The sequence below is a fragment of the Cnephaeus nilssonii genome (genome assembly GCF_951640355.1).
Source record: "Cnephaeus nilssonii genome assembly, chromosome: 6".
NCBI lineage: Eukaryota > Metazoa > Chordata > Mammalia > Chiroptera > Vespertilionidae > Cnephaeus > Cnephaeus nilssonii.
This window is the reverse complement of record NC_137077.1, coordinates 54,239,441-54,254,425: the sequence shown is the minus strand read 5'-3', so window position 1 is coordinate 54,254,425 and position 14,985 is coordinate 54,239,441. Positions and strand designations below refer to the sequence as shown.

The 14,985-nt window shown below is 54.0% G+C and overlaps 1 protein-coding gene across 5 annotated transcripts; it reads left to right on the top strand.

Moving 5' to 3' along the window:
* Window positions 1-216: 216 nt before the first annotated feature.
* STAT6 (signal transducer and activator of transcription 6) lies at window positions 217-14,898 on the top strand. Of its 5 annotated transcripts, XM_079775637.1 has the most exons (24): window positions 217-445; window positions 567-868; window positions 2,323-2,375; window positions 4,309-4,445; window positions 4,853-4,991; window positions 5,317-5,400; window positions 6,089-6,227; window positions 6,354-6,406; window positions 6,612-6,760; window positions 7,306-7,437; window positions 7,563-7,751; window positions 8,033-8,120; window positions 8,269-8,391; window positions 8,955-9,047; window positions 9,354-9,560; window positions 10,766-10,860; window positions 10,957-11,093; window positions 11,462-11,608; window positions 11,827-11,890; window positions 11,997-12,104; window positions 12,298-12,390; window positions 13,164-13,229; window positions 13,326-13,454; window positions 13,545-14,898. In XM_079775637.1, exons 4-24 carry the CDS (start codon window positions 4,309-4,311, stop codon window positions 13,732-13,734), a joined length of 2,562 nt encoding a protein of 853 aa, XP_079631763.1. In that variant the 5' UTR covers window positions 217-445; window positions 567-868; window positions 2,323-2,375; the 3' UTR covers window positions 13,735-14,898. The 5 variants fall into 5 exon arrangements, with proteins under 5 accessions (XP_079631763.1, XP_079631762.1, XP_079631760.1 ...); XM_079775636.1 differs by lacking the exon at window positions 2,323-2,375 and having other exon boundaries at window positions 218-403; window positions 13,545-14,897; XM_079775634.1 differs by lacking the exon at window positions 2,323-2,375 and having other exon boundaries at window positions 218-445; window positions 13,545-14,897.
* Window positions 14,899-14,985: the final 87 nt, after the last annotated feature.

The following is a 14,985-nucleotide window of genomic DNA, read 5'->3' as shown; positions in this document are numbered from 1 at the left end:
CTTGGGAATCTGCAGGCACCAACTCCAGCCCACGCCCACGCCCACTCCCACCAGGGGCTGACGAGTAGCACCCTGTGAGGAGGGGGCAGTCGGAGGCACTCTGGAGTTTTCCAGAATTCTGACCTTGGGGGTCCCCCCCCCCCACTCCCTCCCATCAGTGGTCACGCGACCTCTAAGGCGTTCCCTGCCAAAAAGGGAGGGGGACCTAGGCGTTCCTTCCAGCGCCGAGCTCCCCAGCTGCTCCTCAGGGTCCTCCGCTGGAGGGAGTGCAGAACCCAGAGGGACTTGCTTTTCCAGAGGCGCCGGGGAGCCCCGACCCTCGTGAGCCCCAACGCTGGAGTCCCTGTGAAAGTCTGAGTATGGGAGAGGCAGTTTGGGGCGGCATGTCTCTGCTTGATACTAGGTGACTTTCTTGAGAAAAGTTGATCACTTTTGAGGGAACAGAGTAAGTGGGGATCAGTCTCCCCTCCAGCCAGGCCCAAGGGCCCCCAGCCCCAGTCCTGTTTCCCCCCACTTGGCACAGGAGGTACACACACTCACCCACTTTCTTCCTCTTCCTCCTCCAGCCTACTTTCTCTTCTCTGTGTCGTCAGAGCTCCAGGGAGGGACCTGGGTAGACAGAGAAGCCGGAAACAGCAGGCTGGGGCAGCCACTGCTTACACCGAGGAGGAAGGACGAGGGGGAGAGGAGTGTGTGTGTGTGTGTGTGTGTGTGTGTGTGTGTGTGTGTGTTTTCTTTTTGGTGGTGGTGGTGGTGGTGGAGGGCGGGTGCTAGCAAAGCCAGCCCTGAACTCGCTGGACAGAGCTACAGACCCATGGCCTTGCAGTGCCCGCCGAGCGAGGGAGAAGACAGCAGAGAGGTTGCCAAGGTGAGGGGATGCCTCCGAGGATGGGAGGGTGGGGGGCCTCTGACTTCCAGTGTGTGTGAGTGGCGGGTGGGGGGGTGAGCCCGGGGCATCTGAGGAGCCTCCCCTTGGCCGGGTGGATGGTCCCCAGGAAACTGTTTCACTTGGTGTTTGGGTCGCCGGTGGTACTGGGTTTGGGCAGTTTCGAATCTCAGATGAATCTGGAATGGGTACAGGCCCAGCACTCCTACCTCCCCGCCTGGGGACACTTTTTCCACCCCACCCCACCCCCCACCCCACACCACCACCAGGAACTGTAGTAAAGTCTGGGGAAGGAGGGCAAGGTGGTGTCCCCTGCCCGCTGCGTGTGGGGGGAAGTAGCTGCCCCTCCCTGGAAGGTGGATGCTAGTGGGCCCTTGACAAACCCCTATCCTTTTTCCCAATGAAGGTTCCTGTTCAGGAACTGGGGGATGAGCGAGCCCTAGATATAGACCTCATGGTGCCCCAGACAGGGGGAATTTCCCCCTCAAAACTGCTCCACGCTTGGCCGCTGTAGACGCCGAGATTTCCCGGCGGCGCAGGGTTAACCTTCCTCGTGCTGGGCTGGCTCCGCCTCCCTCCCCCCTCCCCGCCCCCACCGCCACACACACACATTGGGCAACTCAGAGAAGCTCTTTTGACTTTTGATCCTGTGGTCTGGGGCGGTCAGAGGACTAGGGAATGTAGGGGTTGAGGAGGACAGATGTAGGCCTCGAAGCAGGTGATGAGAATCCTGGACATCGGGTTTTTCTTCTGGGTTTGGAAGGGAATATTGGCCCCACCCCTTCAGGCCGTAGCTCCTGGGTCCCTGACAGTCTTTAGGGGGCTTTCAACAGGTGGCGCTCCCCTGCTGACTAGCCAATGGACCCAGCCTTGTTCTTGGGTCTGAGTGAGGGAAAGTGTGGCCTCCTGATGTCTGAGGACGGAGTAAGGGAGGAGATTTGAAGCCAGGACCAGGCCAGGAAGCTGGTCCATGACTTAGGAATCACCTCACTTCTCAATAGGGTAGGGGTAGAGGGTCAAAGTCTTAGCTCCATGAGAAACATGAGAGGAAGAGAGAAGGAATCGAGTCTTCCCTTGAATTTGAAACAGACCAAAATGTACCCCACCCCAAAGGGAGACTAGAGAAGGGCCTATTGGAGGACCCTCAGCAAGCTGGGGTGGGGGGCGGGGGGGTAATTCTGCTTTGGGGAGAAAAGAGAGGAGGGGGACAGGAGGGCAAGAGGATTATACTTTTGGGGGAAAAGAGCTGGAGGAGGAGGGGGACTGGGGTTGGGGGAGGGTCTTGAAGCAGGAATCTTCAGAGAAGAGGCTGCTCTGCTCTCTCTCTGGGAGTCCTGGGAGAAGGGAGAGGCTAAAAGTGCAACAGGAAGATTTGGGGTTATTGAGCTGGGGGAGACCCAGGGAGTTTCCATCCCCTTCTTCTCCCTCCTCTCTAGGAGAAGAAGAACATTTCAAAAACATGAACTGAGAGACCCCTGGGAAACTACTGGTATACTTACCCTACCCTGCACCCCACTCAGAAAAGGAGCCATAAACATCTCCCCTACTTCTCCCATCTCCTCCTTTCCACTCTTTTCTTCTCTGTCCTTGGCCTTCTAACCAACCTCCTAGCATCCTCTCCCACTCTTTTAAATGCTTTATTCCAGGCTTATCAACCCCACTTTTCTCCATTCTCCCACCTTCTTCTTGAGTTCTCTCTATTTTCCTCTTTGCTCCATCTCCCCTTCTTCAACCTTCCTCCCTCAGCCCTGCTCCTCAGGATGATGGGATTTGGATCTGGAAGGGATCCTAATAGTACAGTGTGATAGTTAACCCCCACTTGGATTCAAATACTGATTCCAAATGTGCTTGCTGAGGGTCTTGGACAGTTAGAGAACCTCCTTGAGACTTGGTTTCTTTCTTTTTAAAATTATCTTTATTGTTGAAAGTATTACAGATGTCCCCCTTTTTTTTCTTCCCATTGACCCCCTCAACCCTGCTCCTACCCCCTCCCCAGGCCTTCCCCACACTATTGTCGGTCCATGGGCTATGCATATCCTATATAATAAAAGGGTAATATGCAAATCGACTGAATGGGCAGAACAACCGCTTGCTATGACGTGCACTGACCACCAGGGGGCAGACACTCAACTTGGGAGCTGCCCCCCTGGTGGTCAGTGTGCTCCCACAAGGGGAGCGCTGCTCAGCCAGAAGCCGGGCTCACAGCTGGCGAGTGCAGTGGCGGTGCCGGGAGTCTCTCCCGCCTCCAAAGCAACGCTAATGATGTCCGTCTGAAGGCTTAGGCCCGCTCCCCAGGGAGTAAGCCTAAGCCTTCAGTCAGACACCCCCAAGGGCTCCTGGACTGCAAGAGGGCACAGGCTGAGCTGAGAGACCCCCCTCACCCCCCCCCAGTGCACAGTTTTGTGCACCGGGCCTCTAGTATGCATATAAGAGAATGGGTTCTTCATCTATGAAAGGAGATAATTATATATTTAAAAAGTTGTTGTGAGGTTCTAATGAGATAACAGGCAATGCCTCATATATAGTGAGTGCTTAATAAATGATAGCTATTATTGCTCCACCATCCTCTTCTTCATTATCTTGCTGGCTAGTTTTCAAATTATCTCATGGAACCCTGGAATTTTGAGGGGTTTCTCAGAGTCATATTTGGGGTCAGGAGGTGGGGAGAGGCAGGAAGAAGCAGTAGAGTTCCAGGCCTACCACACTTGCTTTCAAAACTCCGATTTTTCCCTAGCTGGTTTGGCTCAGCAGAAAGAGCGTCGGCCTGCAGACTGAGGGTCTCGAGTTTGATTCTGGTCAAGGGCATGTACCTCATCCCCAGCCCTAGTCAGGGCGTGTGCGAAGGCAAAGGCTACCAATTGATGTGTCTCTCTCACATCGATGTTTCTCTCTCTCTGTCTCTTTCTCTCCCTTCCACTCTCTAAAAATCAATGGGGGGAAAATGTCCTCAGGTGAGGATTAACCCAAAAAACTCTGATTTTATACCTGTTATATAATTCGGATTACAAATATTTAAAGTATTCCTTTAAAGAGTTTGGAAAGTTCTGCCCCTATCCAAGCATCATATGTTATAGATGAGAAGATTGAGGCCCACGGAGAGGAGGTTCCTTGCCCACAGAACCAGAGCCAGGTCTAGAGCTGCAACCTAAGTCCTCTGCCTCCTCTCAAAGAGCTTTCCCTAATGCCCGATCTCTCCTGTCTCCCCACTCCTCTGCCTACAGCTCCATCGCCCTGTGTCTGCCATTGAAGGGTTCACCTTGTCTCAGACACTGACCAAAAGTGTCCCTGCTTTGAGGTGGTCTGGCTGTGAGTGACGGTGGGGTGATCTCTGGGAGAGCTATCTCCAGGAGGTCCCTGGCTGACCCAGGACAGAGGTCACCTTCCTTGGGCACGTCTCAGAGTGGCCTGTTCCTTTCCTCCAGATGCCCTCCAAACCCCAGATCATGTCTCTGTGGGGGTTGGTTTCCCAGATACCCCCAGAAAAACTGCAGCGGCTCTACGTCGACTTTCCCCAACACCTGCGGCATCTCCTGGGTGACTGGCTGGAGAAACAGCCCTGGTGAGTCCCTGCTGCCCCCATGTTAGTCCCCCGGGTCCTTCCTCACCCACCTTCCCTTTAATTAGCTTTTCTCTGCACCATTTCAGGACTTGGGACCCATTATTTGATGTGCGGGAACCCAGATTTAGCAGGGAGTCTGTGTTGCATTAGCCAGACTACGCATGTTGACACCTGGAATCCCCTACCCTTTAGGAGGCTGGACCAAAGAGGAGGGAGGTCAGGGCTGGGGCAAGGGCACTTCCTATCACAGCCGGAAGTTGGGGAACAAGGCATGATGAGGGCTGCAGAGGGCTTGGATGGAGAGAATAATAGAGGAAGGAGCCACTGAGCTGTTTGCTGTGGGGTGGAGGGTCGGTAGAGCTGATGAAGCCCTGACTCAAGGCCTCCTCATCCTGATCTTCCCACAGGGAGTTCCTGGTCAGCTCAGATACCTTCTGCTGCAACAAGGCCAGCACCCTACTTTCCGCCACTGTCCAGCAGCTTCAGTCCTCCGCCAGAAAGCAGGGGGAGGGGAGCGCCATCTTGCAGCATATCAGCACCCTGGAGGTGGGGGCAGCAGGGGGCAGGGACAAGGCTGGAGTGGGGCTGGGGTGGAGCTGGGGTGAGCACTGGCTGCTGTAAGAAAATTGGTTGGACGCTGGAAACAAATTGGTGTTCCTATGGTTAGCCGTTAGCTAGCATGCAAATTCGATTTTAAAAGCATGCAAATGCAGGAAAACTTCTGGAGTCTACAGCTGTGTTGCCTTTCAGTGTGTGTGTGTGTGTGTGTGTGTGTGTGTGTGTGTGTGTGAATTGAGGTGGGGGATTAGAAGGGGAGACTGACATGGGTAAGAGCCAGGCTAACTCTGTCTACCACCCTTCATTTCTGTAGAGCATATATCAGAGGGACCCCCTGAAGCTGGTGGCCATTTTCAGACAAATACTTCAAGGGGAGAAAAAAGCTGTTATGGAGCAGGTATTGTGACACCCCATCTCCCACCCCAACTCAATTCCCTGGAACATTAGCTTAAACCATGAGAAACTAGAAGGAATTTGAACTTCAGGCAAGGCTCAGTGTTCTAGGCCCGGGATGACTAAAGGAGGCTCCTAGGGTCAGAGTGAATCCCAAGTCTAGCTCAGGGAAACTTCAGATGAGGGATGGGGGTAGTGAGGCCTGGGAGGAGAGCAAGGAGCAAGGAGAGAGGTCTTATCTTTGGGAGATTCCAAAAGGTCGGGAAGCACTGTCAAAGGGGAGACAAGGGAAGTGGTCTCTCCTTTCTGCAGAGCATGGCAACAGGCACCCCTTTACGGAGTGGAGGCTGGGTAGAGAGGACTGGGCAGAGTGTTACAGTTCTGTTTGTGTGTGTGTGTGTGTGTGTGTGTGTGTGTGTGTGTGTGTGTGTGTTAATCCTCACTGAGGATATTTTTTCCATTAACTTTTAGAGAAAGTAGGAGGAGGGAGGGAGGAAGAAAAAGAGAGACATAAATGTGAAAAAGACACATCCATTAGTTGCCTCCCACACGCACACCTGCAGCCCAAGTACCTGCCCTTGACCGGGAATCGAACCCGCGACCCTTCAGTGCATAGGCCGACGCTGTAACCACTGAGTCACACCAGCTAGGGCAGAGTGTTACAGTGGCTGACATCTGTCCCTCCTGTGCAGTTCCGCCACCTGCCAATGTCCTTCCACTGGAAGCAGGAGGAACTCAAGTTTAACACAGCCCTGCAGAGGCTGCGGCACCGAGTGGGGGAAACCTGCCTCCTCCGAGAAGCCCTGAAGCAGGAGGCTGAGGCTGGCCAAGGTGGGAACCTGGGCCTGGAGCCCTCAGAGGGCTTGGGGGAGTGTGTGGGAGTGATTTCCTCTTAGACCGTAACTGTGACTGAACCTCAAATCATCCTGTCCCCCTGATTTCTGCCCCTACCCTCAGTGTCTCTGCACAGCTTGATAGAAACTTCTGCCAATGGGACTGGGCCAAGTGAGGTGAGTAATGGACTGAGAGGGGGAGCTTGAGCTCAAAGTGCAATCTTTGAGGGATCTCAAATCCTTGACGTGATGGAGATTAGACCCTAGAAAGGCAGACTGAGGTGGGGTAAGAGAATGCCAGAGAGGGAGAAAGGTAGTCCTTTCCTCAGGAGCTGGGTGAGGAGGTGTGTGTAGTCCTGGCTCAGGCCCTTCGTGCCCGCAGGCCCTGGCCACGTTGCTGCAGGAGACTGTTGGGGAGCTGGAGGCTGCCCAGGCCCTGGTGCTGAAGAGGATCCAGATTTGGAAACGGCAGCAGCAGCTGGCAGGGAATGGCGCACCCTTTGATGAGAACCTGACCCAACTACAGGAGAGGTTGGGGCAGGGCTGACGGGAAGGGAAAGGGCTGGGGGTCCGCAGGCACCTGCTGTTTCTGTTGGAGGACCCACAGGTGTGAGAGAGAGAAAGCCAGGCAAGAGGGCCTTGCAGTGGGCCAAGACTCAGAGAAACCAGTCCCGGCAGAGCTATGCACCCTGTTGTCTGCACAAGTACGCCAGGCCAAAGGGGCACAAGTGGGAGTTCTTCCAACCCACACTTTTCTCTTCAAGCCCCATGCCCAGAGGAATGGGAATTCTTTTTCTATTTGGCCTCTTGGGTAGAGCATCTTTTAACTTGTGCAAAAGCACCATACATGCTGGCAGCTGATCCGGGTATCAGAGCCCCGGGGAAGAGGCAGCTGGGTTTCCACAGGAAGCTCCCACCCAGAGCCCTTTCAGCCCAGGTGCTGGCAGCCACACCCACAGTCCATCCCACCCCTCCACACACATTATTCTGCTTTCTTCCTGGGCTTAAGGGCAGGGCTTCTCGGCCAGAGCAGGTAGCCTGAATCCTGTGCCCCCTGACCACTGTCCTGCCCCCAGGTGTGAGAGCCTGGTGGACATTTATTCCCAGCTGCAGCAGGAGGTGGGGGCAGCTGGTGGGGAGCTTGAGCCCAAGACCCGGGCAGCGCTGATTAACCGGCTGGATGAAGTCCTGCGAACTCTCGTCACCAGGTATGCCCTGTGAGCCCCAGCCTGGCCTAGAGCAGACCCAAGGAAGGAAGAGGGTTAGAGTTGTGGGGAGGGCTCCCAGGGAGGGACCCCTGCTGCTAACACCCCATTGTCCTCCCTCCTCCCAGCTCCTTCCTCGTGGAGAAGCAGCCCCCTCAGGTTCTGAAAACTCAGACCAAGTTTCAGGCTGGAGTTCGATTCCTGCTGGGTCTACGGTTCCTGGGGAACTCTGCCAAGTTTCCGCTGGTCAGGGCCGACATGGTGACTGAGAAGCAGGCGAGGGAGCTGAGCAACCCCCAGGGGCCTGGGGCTGGAGTGTAAGCTGGGGTTGGAGAAGGCCAGAGGAGCTTGGGGGACTGGCACCTTCAGGAGGGAGGGAGGGCCATGGGATGAATGATCAAGGCAGAAGGGGAGGGTCGAATCAGTGTTGAAATAGGGTGGGGGAGGCATCGTGATTTGGCCTAGATGGGGTGCCTCACGTAAGAACCCAGGCAGGGAAATGGAGATGTGGAGCCAGAAGTCCACACTGTTCCCCCGTGGACTCAAGCTCCTCTCCACACCTGGTCCAGCCCACTCACTCCCTGACCTCCCCTGGCAGAGAAAGCTCTGGGGAGATCACCAACAACACCGTGCCCTTCGAGAACATTGGTTCTGGGAACTGCTGCTCCGCCTTGTTCAAGAACCTGGTGAGGGCTTCAGGAAGCAGTGTGTGTGTGCAGGGGCGGGGGGGGGGGGGAAGGGGGGTCCTTAGACTATGGGACTCTACTTGGAGAGGGTGTTGGGGACCCAGGAGTTTCTGTCCTCACTCCTGCTCTCCCTCACCCCATCCTGCAGCTTCTGAAAAAAATCAAGCGGTGTGAGCGGAAGGGCACCGAATCAGTCACTGAGGAGAAGTGTGCTGTGCTTTTTTCTACCAGCTTCTTACTTGGCCCCAACAAACTTCCCATCCAGCTCCAGGTGAACCAAGGCCCCAGCCCTGCCCAGTCTGGGACCCCAGGGCCCCGCCATGCTACACACCGGGGCCCTCAATCCCCATACCTTCATGATTGCCTCACACCCTCTGAGTTTGTCCCTCATTCCAGGATGCACGGGGAGGAGCAAGAACACGGAGTGCACAGAGCATGGAATAACAGTGTAGTAGCAACGAGCACCGTTAATAGACCAGGTCACTGTTTTAAGTGACACACACACACGGTGCTCACAATAACATTATGGGGAGGGTGCTATCATGAGCCTCGTTTTACAGATGAGGACATGAGACAGAGAGATGGAGCAATTTGCCCAAGTCACACAGCTCCTAAGTGTTGGAGTTGGCATTGGAAACCTGGAGGTCCGCCCCATGGCACTGGCTCACAATCTCTTCTCTATAGTAAGGCCCTAATTGAGCTTTAGAACGCATTTGAAAACATGCCATGATCTTTTAACTACGTTATGTGAGTCCAAAGCTTCCTCCTCAGAGCCAGCTCTCTAAGGAAGCCCCTTGCCCCAGTATGAAGAACCCCCTCTCCTCACCCCCTTAGGCTCTGTCTCTGCCCCTGGTGGTCATCGTCCACGGCAACCAAGACAACAATGCCAAAGCCACCATCCTGTGGGACAATGCCTTCTCTGAGATGGTGAGGAAAGACTGAGGGGGGGGGAGGGGGAACTAACTTGAGGATGGGGTACAGGCTGGTGGGTTAGCAGGCATGTTCACATGGGAGTGATCTTAACTTCTCATGCACTTCTGACCTCTTTTCATACCGGTCTTAACTATATCATGCTGCAGCACCCTAAACTGTTGGAAAAGCACCATCTTTGTGATTGAGCTCAGGGGGACACCTGGGAGGGGCAGCCTTGGGGAGGTGGAAAGAATGAAGGCCCCTCTTGAGTAAGAATGAGGGTGGTCGCCTGAGGCACCCTCTCCTTTCCCCTGCACCCAGGACCGTGTGCCCTTTGTGGTGGCTGAGCGGGTGCCATGGGAGAAGATGTGCGAAACTCTGAACCTCAAGTTCATGGCTGAGGTGGGAACCAACCAGGGGCTACTCCCAGAGCACTTCCTCTTCTTGGCCCAGAAGATCTTCAATGACAACAGCCTCAGCATAGAGACCTTCCAGCATCGCTCTGTGTCCTGGTCACAGTTCAACAAGGTCATTGCCCTGTCCTTCGGACATCCCACCCCCAGGCTCTTCATCTCTTCAGGGTACCCCCCACCTCTGCCCAGGGGCTGACTGCTGGGGGCTTCACCATGCCCTTTCACGTCCATCAGGAAGGCCTTGTCATGGCAGGAAATCCCATCAGCCCAGAGGATGCGTTTTCTGGCTTTCCTCAGGGTTTGGATTAGGGACCCCCCGCCCCGTCTTCCTTCTTTACCAGTGACTTGTATGACTCACCCAGACTGTGTGTAAACACAGCTCAAAATAACTTTGACCCAGAGGGAAACAATTCCTACTGCAAAAACCAGGACGGAATCCCACAGGGACATGCAGTAGTATCAGCAACCATGTACTGACAACTTGCTATCTGCCAGGCACTGTGCTTAGCACTTTACATATCAATCTCACTTAATCCTTCCAACATCCCTTTGAGGTACATACTATTATCGTCATCATTTTATAGACCAGGAACCTATTGCTCAGAGGGGTTAAATAGTGTGTCTAAGGCCTCCCCGCAGGTGAGTGGCATAGCTGGTATGAAACCCCATATTTCTGACTCTTGCTCTTAGCTACTATATTTTATTCCCTCCAAAATAAGATGGCCCAGAACTGGGTCTGTTTCAAGAACAGGGGGGAAAAGAAATCTGGGTGTCTTGGTTGGCCACCAGCAGGGTAAATGCAGTCATGTTCTGCTCACTTAGAAAAAAAAAAGGAAGAAAGAAAAGCCCACATGACCAGAGGATGTGTTAGCAAAGGGAGCCAGACACTCACACCCAGCAGGCAGCCGCCTTCTCTGGACTCCGCCAGGCTTCATTAGGGACGGGTGGACCATAGTGGTTATGAGGAGCTCCAGCCCAGACTTCCTGGGCAAAGGTGGGAGTTCACCAGCTATGTGGACCTGGGCAAGTTATTTGACCTTTCTGGGCTTCCATTCTTTATTTCTAAGATGGGATAGCTGTAAGACCTACCTCCATAACCTTGTAAAGATCAGATAAATTAATTTATGGTAAGGGCTTAGAATAATGCCTGGCACATAGTGAACGTGAGTATTGGCCGTTATCATTGATGGGTCTCAGGTCCAATTTGGTCCCTCAGCCCTGTGACTCTGTCATGTGGGCACGCACAGCCCATACCTGCCCTAACCAGGCTCCGGCTCTGGCCCTTTCATGAGCTCACACCAGCTCCTCCCTGCCCCACAGGAGATCCTGCTGGGTCGTGGCTTCACCTTTTGGCAGTGGTTCGATGGTGTCCTGGACCTCACCAAACGCTGTCTCAAGAGCTACTGGTCAGATCGGTGAGTCTCTGCCCCAGGTGGTCTGAGCAGCTGTACCTCCAGCTCCCTCTTCACATCCAGTACCTCCACCCCCATCCTCTCCTTCATCCTGGCCAGGCTGATCATTGGCTTCATCAGCAAACAGTATGTCACCAGCCTTCTTCTCAATGAGCCTGATGGAACGTTCCTTCTTCGCTTCAGTGACTCAGAGATTGGCGGCATCACCATTGCCCACGTCATCCGGGGCCAGGATGGTGAGGTCACTTCAGCCAGTCCTGTCTGTGCCTGTGCCCTCTGCGATTTCTTCTGAGAAGGAAATGTTTTAGCTTCCTTATGCCAATTCTGATCTTCAGAAAGTTCTTCTTTAGTTCCAACTTTTCTTCTTCCTTCTATGGTCAAAACTTCCACTTTCTCACCGTGAGCTTTTTGGGGATAGAGACTAGTGGGCCCCCCTCCCTAGGACCCCACCGGAGGTCCTCTCCTCCTTGCCTTGGTTGAGTTCTGTGTGGGGGCTGGGAAAGGGGAAGAAAATCTTTAAACAATAAAAAAAATATATTAAAAATAAAAAAGAAAGGGGAAGAAAATCTGGACGGAGTGGCTCAGGGTCTCATTCCTATTGTAGGTTCCCCACAGATAGAGAACATCCAGCCATTCTCTGCCAAAGACCTGTCTATCCGTTCACTGGGGGACCGGATCCGGGACCTTGCTCAGCTCAAAAACCTCTACCCCAAGAAACCCAAGGATGAGGCTTTCCGGAGCCATTACAAGCGTGAGCTGGAGCTGGCAGTTCTGACCCCCCTTCCTGTTGCCCACCTCCTCCCTGGTTCCCGTTGCCCCCTCCCTGCCCATTGTGTGTCATCCCTGACTTCTCGCCCCATTTTTGTAGCTCCACTTCTCCCACTTGCCCATCAGCCATATCCACCTTTCCCACCTCCTCTCCAGCCTAACCCTGGAGCACTCCATAGCTCTCCTTTCTCCCCACAACAGATGAACAGATAGGTAAGGATGGCAGGGGTTACGTCCCAGCTACCATCAAGATGACTGTGGAAAGGTGAGTGTGGTGGTGAGGATGATGGGTAAGGCCTGGTGCTTACTTGCAGGAAGGGGTGGCGGCATCAACAATTTGTCAGTTACAGGTATCTCCTTCCCTCCTCCAGGGACCAGCCACTTCCCACTCCAGAGGCCCATATGTCTACTATGCTGTCCACTTATGATCTTAGAATGGCCCCTGACTCCATGAGCATGCAGCTCAGCCCAGATATGGTGTAAGGAGCATGAGAGATGGGAATAGAAGTGGTCTGTGCAGGCAGGCTCTCTCATGGGCAGCTGGGAGAGCCGGAGCTGGGGACTGAAGGATGGAATTTTCCTTCCCATGAAAGGGGTTCCTCATCCCGAGGCAGGGGCTGGGGGTGTCCAGAAGAAGAGCTGGCTTCAGGGGATTCTGCTTTCTTTCCCCAGGCCCCAGGTGTACCCATCACCCTCTCACTCTATCCTTTCATATCAAGTCCTCTCCCAGGAAGAATCAGTCAATGTGTTGCCAGCTTTCCCAGAGTAAGTGAAGAACCTCTTAGGGATGGGGTGGGGATACCCAGCTGCAAAGGGGATGGACATTCAAATGTTAGGAGAGGCTCTCCTGGGAGAAAGGGGCAGCAAAAAGCTTTCTTTGTCTCTTCTGTTCACTCCATTGAGGCTCAGTGGTTAAGACCCAGATTTCCCTGGGTTTGGATTCCAGCTCTGCTATTTAACTGACTTTAGGCAAGTTACTTAACTGTGGTGTCTCATCTGTAAAATGGAGAATAATACCTTCCTCATAGGATTATTGTAAAAGCTAAATGAGTTCATAACATGTGTACTGCTGAGCAAAGTACTTGGCTTATAGCAAGGGCTATATATGTAAGGATTAGTATTCTCTCTTCTGCCCCTGGAATCCACAGTCACTTATCTGCTATTTTGATTTTTATTTATTCATCTGTTTTGGCCTTGAAGTGATCTAGACATTTTTATTCCCCAGGTAACACTCAGGAACTTATTAACTCTTAGTCAAGACATAACATCTCCCTCCCAGGAGTTGAGGTGGGGGAAACAGAACCACCAAAGTTCAGAGTCCAAATAAACATCAGAAATTAGCTAATCCAGTCCCCATCTCCCCCTCCTCCCAGGCCCCAACACACACTTTATGGGTGGAAAGACTGAGCTCACATTGTAGAGATGGCTTGCTCTAGTCAGGATAAGGAATAGAAAATTATTCAGTGGTCTTGACTTGGTAACACCCAGCTCTTGCTCAGCCCTCTTTTCTCTGACTGTACCCTTCTTCCCACTTCCAGACCTCACCTGCAGATGTCCCCCAACCTGAACCAGATGAGCCTGCCCTTTGACCAATCTCACCCTCAGTGAGTGACATTCCCCATCCTGGTCCCATATGCCCCATTCACTCCCACGTCACTCTCCACCCACCACCATTTCATTCACTTTTCTGGTCCCAGCAGGAGCCTGCTGCTGTGCCAGCCTCAGGAGCATGCCATGTCCAGCCCCGAGCCCCTGCTCTGCTCTGATGTGACCATGGCAGAAGACAGCTGCTTGAGCCAGCCAGTGGGGGGGTTCTCTCAGCGCACCTGGTGAGTGGCAGCCTGGGGGTGGCGGCTGAGTGTGGGCTAGAGGAGTGGGCGCCATGCCTATCCTACTGCTTCTCTCCTCCCTCCCGGCAGGGCTGGTGAAGACATGTTCCCGCCCTTGCTGCCGCCCACTGAGCAGGACCTCACCAAGCTTCTCCTGGAGGGGCAAGGGGAATCGGGGGGAGGGCCTCTGGGAGCCCAGCCTCTCCTGCAGCCCAACCCCTACGGGCAGTCTGGGATCTCCATGTCCCACATGGACCTAAGGGCCAACCCCAGTTGGTGATCCCAGCTGGAGGGGGAGCTCAGAGACAGCTTTTCTACCCTGATGGACCTGCTCTGGACACCTGCCCATGCTCCTGCTAAGCAACAGATGGGGAGCGTGTCCCCTAGCCCCACCCACTCCCTGGTGAGGAGGAAGACTTCGCCAGGAGAAGGCACTGCGGGTGGAGCCTATCCACTCCTTCCCTCCTACCACACACTCACCCCCGCCCTCCCCCCTCCCGTGCTGGGGGAGAAATTCAGGTTCCAAAGTGAGACACGCCCCTGCATGCCTGCACACGCAGAACACACAGCTCTCCCCTGAGACGGGGCTGAGCACGGAGGGGGCTGAGCAAGAGCACAGGTTAGGGCACGGAGGACTCCTTCTCCCACTCCCAGCCAGGACCCAGGACGCACATGTAGAAAAAAGCAGACATGTGCACACACTTGCACTAGAGGCTGGGGATGTGGGAGGGGATGGGCTGGGTCCCAGCCCTGGGGGAATGAGGAAGCAGTTCAGGCGACCCTGGGTGGGAGGACAAGAGGGGCCTGTACGTTTGGCTACTGATGTGGGTTTTGTCCAGATTAAAAAACGGATCCCAGACAGCTCCAGATCCCTGACAGTCAGATGGGGGCTTCCGGTTGTGCAGGAAATGGTGCAGAACTACAGGGCTAAGTATCTTGGTGTATAGCTGCGTGCGCGCGTGTGTGTGTGTGTGTGTGTGTGTGTGTGTGTGTGTGTGTGTATGTACTTGAGACACATTAACATATAGATGTCACACACATTAGTCGTATAGCCACACATAGGACATGATCTGATTTTACCTGTGACAACACAGTTTTTGAAGTGTGAGACACTGCACGAAAGACACTGGTGAGTGTGCTAGCCTGATACATGCTAACCCAGACACACTGAGCTTCGAGTAGGACTGTGCTCAGGTAGGTCTCCGTGGCTGTGACATCGCATACGGCTTAGCTTCTGTGACTCAGCACGGCCAGTGCTGCCCCAGGCAGGGGTGTGCCTGGGCCCGGCCCCGGTGTGCGGTCCTCTCCATGTATTAGGGACCCTCCCCGCTGCTTCTTTCCTACTTCCCCAGCCACCGCCAGTTTTCCTCCACTCCCATACTACCCTTTCTCCCCCTTGGGGGCCATAGATCATAAGCCATAAAATAAATTTTATTCCAAAATAACAAAATAAATAATCTACTGTACACGATCTGAAAAGAAAAACGCTCTAACTGCTCAGACAGATGCTGTGGTCCAGCCCCCAGCTGCG

Excerpts from the sequence above, each read along its gene's own strand:
- STAT6 (XM_079775636.1), top strand. The coding sequence starts at position 815 with ATGGCCTTGCAGTGCCCGCCGAGCGAGGGAGAAGACAGCAGAGAGGTT. Across the intron at positions 11,094-11,461 it reads CGTCATCCGGGGCCAGGATG|GTTCCCCACAGATAGAGAAC; the intron begins GTGAGGTCACTT and ends TTCCTATTGTAG. Across the intron at positions 13,455-13,544 it reads GGGTTCTCTCAGCGCACCTG|GGCTGGTGAAGACATGTTCC; the intron begins GTGAGTGGCAGC and ends CCCTCCCGGCAG.